At 40.0% G+C, this 14,198-nt stretch overlaps 2 protein-coding genes across 2 annotated transcripts in view; one reads left to right on the forward strand and one right to left on the reverse strand.

The window, feature by feature from the left end:
• Med12l (mediator complex subunit 12L) overlaps positions 1 to 14,198 on the forward strand; it is a 292,238-nt gene that overhangs the window by 166,373 nt on the left and 111,667 nt on the right. The window lies entirely within an intron of this gene.
• The window catches only part of Gpr87 (G protein-coupled receptor 87), an 18,507-nt gene continuing 5,193 nt past the window's right edge, over positions 885 to 14,198 (reverse strand). Inside the window, exons 2-3 of the mRNA XM_028763655.1 lie at positions 6,723 to 6,854; positions 885 to 2,024 (exon numbers count right to left, since the gene is read on the reverse strand). Of these exons, the coding sequence (XP_028619488.1) occupies positions 982 to 2,024; positions 6,723 to 6,756 (1,077 nt within the window). The 5' untranslated portion in view covers positions 6,757 to 6,854 and the 3' untranslated portion in view covers positions 885 to 981. The remainder of the gene's footprint in view (positions 2,025 to 6,722; positions 6,855 to 14,198) is intronic.

Below are 14,198 nucleotides of genomic sequence, written 5' to 3' on the forward strand. Positions count from 1 at the left end.
AATTAATTTTGTAAAATGCAAATTTAGATGTGACCCTCTGGCAATACCAATACAACTTTGAGAAACAAGGTCGTTCAAAGGTGTATTATTTGCAAAGAGAAAATAGCTCAACATTTAAATGACCACCATTGGACTTTTTGATATAACTTAGTGAACTACCCCTTTCATTTTACAGTTGCATAGTTAAACTACCGATATTCTTGTTGGGCATACATTTCTGGGAAGAATGTTTTATTAATGTTATTATTGTTAAAACAGAAGTGATTAATGACTATTTGATAAACTGAATATACTTGTCCGCTAGGGCCTCCATATTTTCTTCTCTACTTTTATCACACGAGCATTTGAATGTATCATGAAATTGTCACCAAGGATGAAATACTAGCAAATATTAGTTGGATGTCATAGCAGAAATTCTTATAATGTCCAATCCCATTTTTCCCAGCTTTTTCTGGGATAGCTTATTTACAATGCGTTAGTTGGTGGTGACATTATCAGTGTGTACTGTGAAAATGTGGGTGAACTTCCCTTCAGCCATGCGTTTATTGTGCCAACTACACATGTGTCTGATACACTGATAAGCACACTGAGGAGAAATGGCCAGAGGGTGCTAGGTAGCCAGAATTCATAGGCCTCCTAATTACTTTTCAAATATTCAACCTCAACAGCTCTCTATTCTGTGAGTTTTCTACGGAAGTGACTTGATAGCAGCAGTGCGTGAGGTCCAGGCGCAGGCGTTCACCCGCCACTCACCAGGCTGCTCCTTGACCTCTGCAGGCGCCAGTGTATCTCACATTTTTCTGTTTCCTAACGTTTTTTCCTTGTCCCAAGTTATGCCCAATATTTTGTCATTTCTATACATAAAAAAAAAAATCTGTGTTTTTGATGGGCTTCAGCTAGGATAATAAAAAGAAACATTTATTTACACTCTTTTACATACTGATTCCAACAGAAAAAGGTCCCCTGCAGGGCCTCGAGTCCCTACACATCGGTGTAGTCATAATAGATGCGCACTTCTGATCTTCGGACGCTTTGCAGTGATCTGATGCTTTCGCTCCTGGTTCTTATGTTTGATTTCTTGAATAACCTTCTTGAAAATGACTTACACATGAAAAAATAAATTATCGGATCCAGGCACACATTGCATGCAGACAAGAAAAGTGTCATTTCTTTGCAGTAGTAGAGAATCTTATGTGCTGATTCATCTAGAAGCTTGTCTAAGTGACTGAAAGTAAAGGGGATTCTGCACAAGTGATATGGGAGGAAGCAGGTAAAAAACACAGCCACGACCACGCGGATGCTCTGGTTGTGCTTTCGCTTCCGGCTTGATTGACTTATGAACTGCTTGCTGGATTTGTGGATGTATCTGGAGATGGCTATGTAGCATCCAATCAGAATCACCAGGACAGCCACAAACAGACAACTGTCAACATAGGTGATGGCCATATCCCATTTGGCTCCCAACGGACTTTTAAGTTTCATGCAGTCATGGATATTTTCCTTAGTTGGTTGACCATTAGTTAGTATGATGTTTGGCAAGGATAGAACAGCCATGATCACCCAAACACAAACTGACAAAACTTTAGTGAAGGTTATGCTGTACATTCGAGAGTCACCAAAAGGCTTTACCACCTTTAGATAGCGATCAACACTAATTAGCCCAAGAAACACAATGGATGTATACATGTTTGCATAGAACAAAACTGAGGTGTATCTGCAGAGGATAAACTCGAAGTACCAAGGTCCGAATCCTGCATCACGGACTATTCGGAATGGGAATGTCAGGGTCATTATGAGGTCAGCTACCACTATATTTTTGAGATAAAATATGAAGCTGGTTTTATTCCGAATGTGGAAGAAGATCCACACAGCCAGACCATTGAGCAGGATACTTGCCACAAAGATTACTAGGTAAAGCACTGGCAGAATGATTGTGTCAAATTTGTTGTGAAGGGTGGAGTTCTTCTCATGTCCCTCACTTGTGCTGTTTGCAGTGTGACTTGCTTGGCCGTACAGTTCATTACCTGCAAAAGTGGAAACATTCACGTTAGGGCAACTGCCTCCCTTAGCACTGAGTCATTCTGAATGGGTATAAAGAATGTCTCAAAGATTTATTTAAGTGTATATCTCAGTCTCTGTAAGTATATACTGCACATATGCAGAGCTTACAGAGATCAGAAGAAAGTCTGTTCCCCTAGAACTGAGGCAGTTGTGGCCTCCTCCTGACTTGGAGTTCACTTGTCAACTCCGTACTTAGGAAGAGTCTGAAGCACCCTTAACCTCCAAGCCATCTCTCCTGCCCCTGCTGCCAAGATTTAAAGAAGTACCTGCTGGTTAATTTTTTTTTCCAGTGGCCAAATAAATGGTGGATTCCTCTTCCCGACATTTCAACTGAGTCTCTGTGATAGACTGTTGAAAATAAATATACTATATCTATATAAAACCCTGGTGTTTAGTTCAACACTGGATATTAGTACACATAGAATCAGCAATACCTGAGATAAAAAATTGAAGTTTCCTTTACTAAGACAATAAAAATAGAGCATGGAAATTACATCAGTGTATCCTTTGACACAGTCCATTCCTTTATCACAACTTACATTTTAAACGCTACTGTCACAGAAAACCACGAAGTAAATCAGTAAAGCACTAAATTCTCTACCTCTATTTCCTGAGGATTATGTAGGGACCATTGTTAGAAAGAAAAATGTAATGTAAAATATATATATATTTTATTTTTTCAGAAAACAAAAGAAAATCAGCTTTCTTCTAAAGTGACAAAAGTCCCAACCAGAACTAGATTTAACTTGTGGATTCTTTTAGGCTCATTCTAACACATAAGCTGTGAGTAGTTATGCCATACTATAGGAGATCTGTTTGGGGACTATAATCATCTACACAGTCTATATTGCTATCAGGTACATTATTTAGTAAAGTATCTGTCAAATTCCAAAGACATGGAAGTCTCTGTTAGATGGTAAAAACAACCTGAGTTTTACATTTATGTTAGTGTTCAAGTTTATTATCAAGAAATAAATTATTTAAAAATATTTGTAGGCTAATATTTTTGTTGTTTACAAGATTAGATTCCACCCGCTGTTCTTATCTTCTTCTTCCGAATTTGCAGAGTCCCTTTGCTTTTTTTTTTTTTTTATTTTTGGTGTACATGATTATAGATATCATTACACCGCTCTTAGTTACTTGATGAGGTGGCATGTGAGCATTCGGTTTTTGCAGCAGCTGTGAAAGGTCTCTCATGTCCCGTGGGAGACATGGTGGTTATATGAAGGATTCACAGCTCTACTCTGTGCCTTGGCCCATCGCCACCCTTCCTGATGTCACTCTCGTTCCCAGCACTCTCCAGCGGGGAGGTGAGCTGTGTGGGAAAGTGCATTCCAGTAGAGTCTGGGACTGTCAGACCTGCGGCCCACTGAGCTTTGCACTGAACAGCCGCCTCCCAGCTCCCCCTCTCCTCCTGGCCTTCCTCCCTGCACAGGCAGTTGATGCTCAGGAAGCTTCCTCTCTCTCCAGTTTGTCCTGAAGCCATTCCTCAGTAACTCTTGCAGCTGTTTGACGAGTACATTTTGTAGACAACATAAACTATCATAGCTTACAAACTCTTGTTTCAGATATAAGGATATAAGGAAGATCATGTCTGATTTTTTAACTCCCACTGATTTTTTAGTTCATAAAAACTTCATTTTAATCATACTTTAGAATGATTCTTGTTTAAGGAACAATGTAAATTTAGCTCCTATTTGCCTACATGGATGTTTATTATATTTTGTTGTCTTTCCTTGAAGTAGTAAAATAGGAGAGGCAGTGCTGACGATTATAATCCAACAGCAGGTTCTTAAATTACCACTTGAAGTCAGAGCGTGGCTTCTGGGAACTCTCTCCATTTCTGATATTTTTTTTTCCCCTTCCATTCCTTGCTGTGCTTTGAAAAACTGGTTTTTCTAGCCTTAATATCCTTATACAGGTTAGTAATTTATACCTATGCTATCCTGTTGTGAGACTGATGGTATTATTAAGCTTTACAAGTTAAAAAGGCCTGATTCAGCTGCTGTCTCCAGCTTCCAACTTGAAATGTTGCCTTGAACATATCACAGAGGCCTGTTTTGATTTAATAAAATAGTGTGCAGTCTTGGCTTCTTCTGTCTCAGAAGATCCAAATCGGCATTTGTAGCCCTTCAAAGGCTAAGAAGTACAGCTAAGTGAGGTTTAGATATCTACTTGGATTGATTTACCCAATTAAGCTATTAACTGGCACTTTCATCTTGCTGTGGATAGTGCTCTTAGGGAAATACACCCAGCCAAGTAAGTTTTAATCATAGTAGAAGTGCTCATCTGAGGGGCAAACCTTAAAAAGGAACAGCGATGTCATCTCTTGAAATGATGGCTCTGTGTTGTAGCAATCAGATAGGAGTTGATTTTCAAAGCCATTGCAAATGTAAATAGAATTCAGTAGCTTTATCCTTGGAGGGTGAGGTATTTCAGCTGTTAGTGTTAGCAGCTTGGGTATGTGTATATCCATTGTGGCCTAGAAGAACACATCCTATCCCAGTGTTCCTGATAGATTTGTGTCTTTCATATATTCTTATTCTTCTTATTATTAATTATTATTATTTTTCAATGCTTCATTATATATGCAACACTCTTATTAAATGATAATATACCTAGAAATTGTAGTTAATATTAAAGATAGTCTTCAATCAGAATATCAGAAGAAGTCTGTGTATGAGCCTTGTCTTATTTAAAAACAAAAGCAACAGCAAAAACCTATCAAGATCAAACAGACAAATCAAACAACCAAAAAGCAAAGCCGAATAAAAAACTAAACCAAAACTCCTTCAGCATGAGTAACTTCACTTCACAGTGGTTCTCGACCTGTTTGTGGCATTGAGACAGTCTGTATCTGTCTGCTATTCTGTTTTCTTACAATGTTTGCCTTAGGTCATGATCAGGATTAGTGTTTTGGAGTACAGGCCTCCCCAGTTCCATGGGATCAGCCTAGCCCTGGTTATTACTTCAGTCACAAATTCCAGATTTACAAGAGAGTTCAAACAAGCGGCTAGTTAAAGCCTCTTCTGGGCACTTTTGCAAATTTAATGGTAGACAACCATGGTTCCTAAGGAGCTGGATAAACCACCTGTGTGCTGCTCTGACAGCTCCATAGCTTAAGGTGGCAAGTGTTGGCGTGGGTTGTTTGTTGTTGAAGTCAGCCTTGTGTTCCTCCCTGTCAGCTACTCATGTCACGCCTTCTCCATGGCCCTTCAAATTTCCCCCCAAGTGTGTAGGTTTGCATCTTCATTGTTCCTACTTAAGAACATCAGTCATTAAATGAGAAAGGTTTTATTTCACTCTGTTGAAGACTAGTAAAGAATGTGGCCAATTTAGGGACCTCCTTTAATGATCCATAGCTTGGTAGCTCATTGAAAAAACCTTGAAATTGCTTTTAAAGTAGAAAGACTGTCTCCTGTGTTCACTAGGATGGCATTTCTGTTTATGACAATGTTTAGTACACAGTGATGATTAAGAGGGATGAGGAAAGATCCCTTTGCTAGACTCTTCCACGATTTGTCACCCCAGATCTGGCTTCATTAACTTTAAACATGGAATTATAAGATTACTTATATTATTATAAGTAATAATCTAGTCCCCTGAATTTTTTTTGTGTGTATGTGTGTGTGTCTGTAGTGTGTAGTGTGTGCCTGTGTGTGTGTGTGAGAGTGTGTGTATGTGTGTAAGAACTTGTGTGTGAGAGAGAAAGAAAATGTGTATGTGTTTGTGTATATGTATGGTGTGTGTCTGTATAGTGTGTGTCTGTGTGTATTAGAGAGTATGAATGTGTATGTGTGTAAGAGAGAGAATGTGTGTGTGTGTGAGAGAGAGAGAGAGAGAGAGAATGTGTGTGTGTGTTTGTGTATGCGTGTGTATGTGTGTGTACCAGATAGCACACTCTGTGTGACTTTTAGATTAAAATCTAACATAGTATTAAACTGTAGCACAATTACCAATTCTCTATTGCACTGTGCATGTTCACGTTTCTTGATAGCCACATACCATGTTGCTCAGTCCAGATAGACTTTTCCTCACAACCGTCTGTGTGTAGCATGTTCATTTACTCTTAGAATCTCTTTTGTATACAGTTCGGGCGGGAGTGATTAAGACCGAGGTGCAGACTCTTAGCACCTTTGCCTTGGGTGAATCTCCTCTATTGTTCATTGGGGTGTGTCCCTCTGACACAAAATATTAAAGTCTCAACATATGTCACTGCCCTACCTACCAGATGGAGTGAAATAATAAAGCTGTATAAATTATAGGGTGTCAATCGATGGTAGAGTGGCCCTTGTAGGATTGTTTTCTAATTAGCTATCTAGTCTAACAGGTAGCTGTTGCTCTTGGCCTCCTGAGGAGCCTCAGTGAACCTTGGTGGAGACTATTAAATGTGGAAAGTAATATGTACTTTGTTTGAGGTGTAACAAATCTTTATAAAATATTGTGTTAATCTATCTTCATTTTATAGATAGTATTGAGATTAACTGACGTTTTAAATCAGCTACAGCAATGTTGATCTTCATGATGCTGTCTTGTATGGCTGCTCTTGTATACAGGATGAAAGATAGTTTTCAGTGGGTTTTAGTTGGTTCTAATCTACCACTTAGCTCGGGGAAAACATGTTAAAATTCAGGTCCTTTGTGTCTTTTTTGCTGGCTTACCTGGTAATTTTGCAAGCGTCAAGTTGAGCCCCATTCTCTAGTTGTGATGTATGGTAAGTCAAGATTCATGTCAGGAAACACTCGGGGACAGTTGAAGCACAGATTCAGTAGAGGTTATTCCTGGTTTGATTTCTAGGGAGAGAAAAATGAATCAGGGAAGTGTTGGTAAGAACTTTGCAGGTATAATATTCTTTCAGTAAAAACAATAAACCAACAAACAAAGCATTGTCATATTTTGTGATTAGGAAAAAAAGGAGTGTGGATTTGAACACCTTTGCCACAGAAGAGTAACCTGTTTTTATACCATTTTTTCAGTTTGCCATGAAGGATGACCATGTCTGTGTGGTATCCTCTGGATGCCACTGTGTGACTTTTGGAAAGTTAGTTAACATCATTGTTTAGGGATTTGCATCTCTGAAATGGCAATGTCAATGACAGTCTCACAGGAATGCAATAAGGACTGTGTAAAGTAATATCTTACACAATTCTAACAGATTGAAGACTCAGCTTATGTGTCTAAACTTTGTTTGTACATCACATCCCTTTAAAAAAAACGGGCCATGTAATAAATGCATATGTGATGAGGCTAGTATATAATTGCAGATAGTTATTTCTAAAAGATATAACACTGATATGTATAGAAAGTTTTGAGATAAATTTTTTTAAAAAAATATTTATTTATTATTTTTATGCCTGATTGTATGTCTATGTATCAGGTTCATGGAGACTTGAAAAAGTTGTAGGATCTGAGCTACCGATGGTTGTGAGCTGCCATGTGGGTTCTGGAAATCGAACTTGAGTTCTCTGGAAGAGCAGCCAGCGCTTTCAACTGTTGAGCTATCTTTCCAGCTCAGGCACAGATAAATTATCATGCATTTAGCACCCTGTGATCTCTGGGGTTCTAGCTTTGCCTGTAAACTAATCAGTCATGTGACTTCATCGGCCCACATGACCTGTTTAGAATTGTACTGACATCTCTGTCAAATCATGGTCAAGATTCAAATTCCATGAATTTATATATTTTCCTCATAAGTTCCATTAAGGATTTAATATCATTTGTTTTGCATAATCATGTTTCTTTTAATCTCAATATTAGACTAAAAGAGAGTGATTAACTGGGTTTAGTGTTTGGTATGCAGAATGATTGTGTAAATTCCTCTTCTGGCCTTCAGACACTTTATGAAGAGATTAACATTATTACATGTTTTAAATTTTTATCTTCTCCTATATAACCAGGTGTATCTCAAGTACCTAGCCTTGACTTAGAAATTGACAAAATAAAGAAGGCGCCATGAGGACTATATTGGAGAGTGTGCAGTTAAAGGAAAATCTGCATATAAGCAGCTTGCTATAAGGGAAGTCACACTGTTTCTTATGAACTGAAACTGTGTGGGACTTTCATGACCCTCACTGGTGATGTTCCCATGCATGAAGCTGCCGAGTGCCTCCAAGTGCTGCCATTCCACCAGTGTTTGCTGAGCTAGCAGGAAAGGAGCACTGTGGAGATAAGTAAGTCCTATGTGCAGTAGTGGGGACTTGTCTGTGGCTCAGGCCTTTCCTGTCTGCAGTCTCACATACAGTTAAGTCTGGAGTGGCAGGAGATAGAAGAAATACTTTGTTTTTTCCTTCAAATTTAAGGATCCCTTCCATTCCCTCCAAAACCAGCTCTTTGGAGAAGGCAGACAGCTGTCTTCTCCTGTGCCTCCCTTTGAATCCTTCTAGTATCTGGGATGCAGCAGGCTTCAGAAGGAAGTTTATTATTACTACAATATAGATAATTAGGAATTTAATTTTTTTCTTTGAATGCTGGCCTTTTTTTTTTTTCCTTTTGAATGTAAGGCAAGTAGTCAAAATCCCACTTTTAATTACCATATTACTGTTCACTGAAATGGAAAACTATTTTAGCAAATTTGGGGGATACAAATCTTTTTTAACTTTAGCTGTTTCTGTTCCCAGATCATATAGTCTTCCTTTTCCTAATTCACTTTTCTCAGGCCCCATCAATAGCAGTAAAGAAAGATAACAAGGCGTTAGCCAGTGGGCACAGAAATGAGAGTACTCTAGGACATTTTTGTTTCATGACTCTTATGGAATATTTGTATTCAGAATGTGTGGAGAAGTTTTATACGTTCCTGTAAAGAAGAACACCATACAGTTAAGAAAGATAGATTTGTCCAGCTAGACATTTCATCAGCATCGTTGTAGCTGCCCAAAGAATGGAGAACATCAGAGGGCTGACCTGCCCTTGAGGAGGAGCTTCCATGGCAGTGGAGTGCACAGGGATAAGTGCACACAGTACACCAGAGGCACTGGAATTAGCAGAAGACAGCAGTGTCACGTAGACCAGGAAAGGAGGACATGTGACTGGACTTAGCCAAAGGGAAGTCAAATGACAGAGGGCAGCTCAGTTCCATGGGATGGAGTCCTGTATGCTGGGATCGTGGTAGAGGAGGCTAATGGGGCAGATGCCTGATGACCCGGGGCTGAGTCATACCGGCACGGTGAAGAAGCAACTGTTCTTTACTTTAACCATGACTGTTATGGGAAGGAGAAAGTGAGGCTGGAGGTGGAGATGGGTTTAAAAGCAGTCTGTATTATTGAACTGCTTTTATGACTAATGGAACAGTTTGTTAAGCATACCATTTAATGCCTGTCATTAAAAAATTATACTTTCCCAGTGTGAGTTAAAGCAAGCAAGCAAACAAACAAAAAATCCAAATAACTTGTCCCATGGATGGTGATGCCATGATGAGATGCAGAGAACAAGGATTTGACTGAGTTTCAGCTTTGTGCTTTTTCAGTTTCCCAACTCTCTCTCTCTATTCTCTCAAATATAAAAGTGAAGACTGGGTACAATTTTACATAGAAGGCAGCATAGTTGCCTTTGGTAAGCTTCCTGTTGTACATCACTGACACAAAGTTTACTTAGAGATGGACTGCAAGGCATAGGGTGAAATGATTTCTTGCCTTTAGTCTGAGCTATGACTGTCGTGTGCTTTGTAGCCTCAGCTACCTTTCAGGAAGTGCCTGGCAGCTCTTTCTTCCTTTACACTGTCCCAGCCTGTCTGTCTGCTACCCCTGTGCCCCATCTGCATCTCAGCCTCCAGGAGTGCTTACTATGGTATGCCCTGCAGCCTCTGCATGTCCTGGCACTCCCCGCTCCTTATAAAGATTGCTTCAGGTGGAGTGAAGGGCTGTGTTCCAGAGGAACTCGTTCATGGGTGGGATTCCTGTCCTGCCTCCTACTGCTCTACTAGCTGACAGTTGATGAAACCACTGAAGAATGTGGTGTCTGCTCAGTGAATCAAGCTGAGAACATTTCTCAGCTGTTCGGTGCTTAGAGACCTGTTCTTTTCAGCCACCCACTAATGCCACGCCTTGGCTAGCTGACTGTGCGTTTCTATTGGCTATTTTAAAATGAGTGTGTAGAGAAAGGGTTCACATATGCTCAGTAGTTTTTTCTCCTAGACTCTTGAGCACAGTGCTTGTCTAGAACTGTCCCATGACCTAAATATTTTATCTTTCTAGTCCTGTAGAAAGATAAGTTGAGAGATTCTAATTGACTTGCCTTGCTTCATACAGGAAGTATTGGATATAGCTGGGATTCATGTCAAGTCTGACGAAAGCTGATCATAGTTTTTGCTGTTAAACTGTGATGGGATCAAGAAGAAGAAGCATTTCGAGTCTTCATTTTATTTTAGAGGCCAGGAAGGTGGCAGGGGTATGGATAGAGGAAGGGGTATGTCTTCTTGACACATGCATGAAGGAACTGCTAATCTTTTTGGCTGGAGTCTAGTTTTCCTTGGCATGAACACTCTTACATGTATCAGGAGGCATCGTAGGATCCAGGTGGGATCTAGTCCCTAGAGTTGAGAAGAGCAGTTACACTGGGCCTCAGCCACCTATTTCTATTTCTGAGAGGCTCTTGCCCACAGGTGCTGGCACTCCCTGGTAGACCTTCCTCTCCCAAGCATTGCCTCTCCAGCCTGCAGGTACTTGATTGCACAACTCTGGGTCTGCTCTAGTTACCATTTACCCTTCCATGGCTACATTGAAGCTATAAAGATGATTTTATTTCTCCATCCCCACCCCGATTCCTGGTTTCTCTTGCATTAGTGACTATCATTTAGAATGCTATAAAGTGAGACTAGTTCTCTAGTCACCAGAAAAAAAATGGATGTGCTGTTGGGGATTGCCCTCGAGGCTTTTGTAGCCCATGTAACTGGTACACACCGTTGTCTCTGAAGTCCACACCTGAGACTTTACTCCTGTCATATTGGAGCTGCACTTAGGGTTAACCCTCTACTGTGCTCCATTAGTGAAGGTGAGCATCAACCTACTGTTGAACTGCTTCTGTGATTGGGAAGATGGGGTTCCTGCTCTTACTACTTTACAAGTGGTGGAAGAGGGGCCAGTGTTGGAGTCAGAGCTCTGCTCTCCAGTGGGGGATGGAGTCACCAGAGGGCATTCATCAAGCAGGACCGTGAACACTCAGCAATGCACTGCCCACAGCCCTGCCTGATCTGCTCTCAAGCTTGTTGGGTTGGCTCTCAGCCTGGGTGGGGAGCTGCTTGTTCAAGTCAGGTAACCTCCCTCCTGGGTGGGAGGAGCCTGCAGGTGTGTTCTGTTGGACAACAGCTATGGGCTTCAGTAGTTACATTATTGTCCATCTGGTCACAGTCTGAAAGATGAATCCCTGTTAAGGTGCAGTTGCTGCTAAGTTTTTAGACTTGGTATTGGTGGCGGTTGTCTCAAGTGACAGAATCTATCTTTGTCTTTTTCTTATCATCTGCTTTGCAGTTTGTCTCAGGCAAGTCACATCTCTTAATTCTAAGAACTGTAGTTCAATAGTTCTTTTGCTTTCTTGCTGGAAAGTGCACTAAGCCTACCAGCCATGTAGGAATACTGATGGGGGCCTGCATTCCAGTGGTAAAGATAAAAACACACCAGCATCACGCACAAAGCCTCTGTGGAAAGGAAGAATCTCTTTTAAATTCTGGAATTTAAGGATTTAACCCAGGAATTCTTTCCAATTTAGTGAGTTGGTATAATAAATAAATGAATAAATATGAACATTTCTGAAAATTAATGTAATCGCATAGCTAAAGATCTGAGGGAAAAAGAAAGGTACCTCACTGATTGATTCTAAGTTCCTTCCTTTTGTAATGGAGTTAGGTCACTATACTTAGGCTTAATGTTATTTACATTAATGGAAATGGCACCTAACCTAAGAGAACATTTTTATTCGTGCCCCCTTTTTTATTAACAGTTTGGAAATTCCAAAGTGGAGTCTTTAGCTTGCGTAGACATTATACTTTTTGTCAGCATCAACCTTTTTTTTTTTTCTTCTCATTTTTCTCCTCTCACAGAAACCAAACACTCATCCCCACAGGCACATGTGGGGAAAACATATAACTCCCTTCATGTTGTACATTCATCTCTCAAAGTAATTCCTACTTAAGCATATTGTCAACTCACAGTACTTCTTAATAATCATCCTTTAATGGATAATATTTGAACAAAAATAATTCTTCTGGTTAGTAGATAAACACAGTAACTCCCAGTTGGAATTAGGAGTCTCACTGTTTACTACTTTCCATCTCTCTCTTATCTGCCCCTGCCCACCTGCCCTTTGGCTGTTCTAAAGCACCCCTCAAGGCCTTCTGTCTTAGACTCCCTCTTCTTTTTTTTCTGTTACGTAGGTTATTGGTAATTATTCAAAGTCTAACTTACATGTTGCCCTTCTGGAAGTCTTCCCTGTTATGTGCACCATGAAAATGGTTTTTGGTACCTGTGGTACACTGGTGGTCACTCCAGGCAATGTCGGTGAGGGCAGTGAGCCCTCTCCATAAGAAGGAATACTCTCAGCATACTAAGAGATCAAAGCCGGGAGCTGAAGAGTGAGGAGCATGACCCAGTGGTGCTGAGTGAGTTGGGGTTATGGCCTCTGCCTCAGGGCAGCTGCTTTCACATCTGGGTTAGATGACACTCATAAGTCCCCTGCAGTAGGCTGTATGATTTATTGACAGACAACATTCTACGGGCATTAAATCCTGTATTAAGACAAGACATAGCTTATCTGTAGGTTGTATTTGGGACGTCTAATTTCATGGAGAGTCTACCTTTTTCCATTTCCCTCCTTTGATTTTCTCCTAATCCTTACAGGACCTGGAACTTAGTTGGCTGATACCTGTCCCAAGGTGTCCCCTTTTATCAATTTCCCCTAATTTGATGGTACTTTCTCTTTTAATTGAAATTTATAAGCTGGTAAAATATTGGATTGGCCTTTTATTTATTTATTTTTTTGGAGAGTATAGAGAATTTTACAGTTTAGTCATGATATTATAATTGATTTGAAATTTATATTCCTTCAGAATCTTTAAACTCTCCTTTTTATTGGTGCTGGTGCATTAGATTAGGCTGTAACAAGGTACCTTTTATAGGTCCAAAGGCTGTTTTTAAACGATTCAATAAGTTTGGTACTTAAGGAAGCTTTGAGAGTTAGAATCATGTTAACTGGGAAGAGGAAGCCGGAAGTTTTTCCTTATGTATGTCTTTCTTATACATTAAGTTTTCTTTATAGATGAAGTAGTAGTAGGGTGAGCACGTTCAGGTAAGTTGTCTGCCTGACCTTCATCACACACCATCTTGTTCCACCTCTGCAGAATGGCTTTGCATGCACTGCACTTTGTATTGGTACCCACAGGTGTTGGAACTTCATACTCTCAGTACTAAGTACAGCTTCAGTTTTGTATGAGAACTCAAGGGAGAAACTACTTTCTAGTCTTCTTACTGAGAATGTTGTTCTTTCAGGATTACAATGGTTGATCCATATTTAGTTCTTTATCCCTGCCTCCTATATAGGTACAGTCACTTCAGGTTTTTCATTATGAAGTAGATGGGGGTGAGAGAGTTTTCATGCCACTTTAAATTTCCCACCATTCCTTCTGTAAGTCGTCTGCCTGCCTGTCCATCTATAACAGTCAGTCTGTCTCTCTGGCATACTGTGCGTGAAGTATTTTAGTGTATATGTTTGGATGCAGGCTTGATCATACATGAATGTTCTATATATGGAGGTTAGAGGTCAACAGTATCTTCCTCAGTTATTCTTTATTTTATTATTTTAGACAGGTTGTGTGATGGAGGCTGATGTTTGGCCAGGCTGGGTGCCAGAGAGTTCCAGTAGATCCACCTGTCTCCATAGTTCTGCTATTACTGCAGCATGCTACCATGCCTGACCTTCTATGTGGGTTCTAGGATCTGAACTCAGATAAAGTGGCAAGCACTGTACCAATTGGCCATCTTCCCCACTCACTTTCACACATAAATTTCATTGAACATTTTTATATACAGAACATTTTTGTAAAGGTTCTTAACATTCTCTTCAACTCTCTTTCTCTGTCTGTCTGTCTGTCTGTCTGTCTCCTTCTATCTATCTATCTATCTATCTATCTATCTATCTATCTATCTATCTAT

Source organism: Grammomys surdaster, unplaced genomic scaffold, assembly GCF_004785775.1.
Source record: "Grammomys surdaster isolate TR1022 unplaced genomic scaffold, NIH_TR_1.0 139, whole genome shotgun sequence".
Taxonomy (NCBI): Eukaryota; Metazoa; Chordata; class Mammalia; order Rodentia; family Muridae; genus Grammomys; species Grammomys surdaster.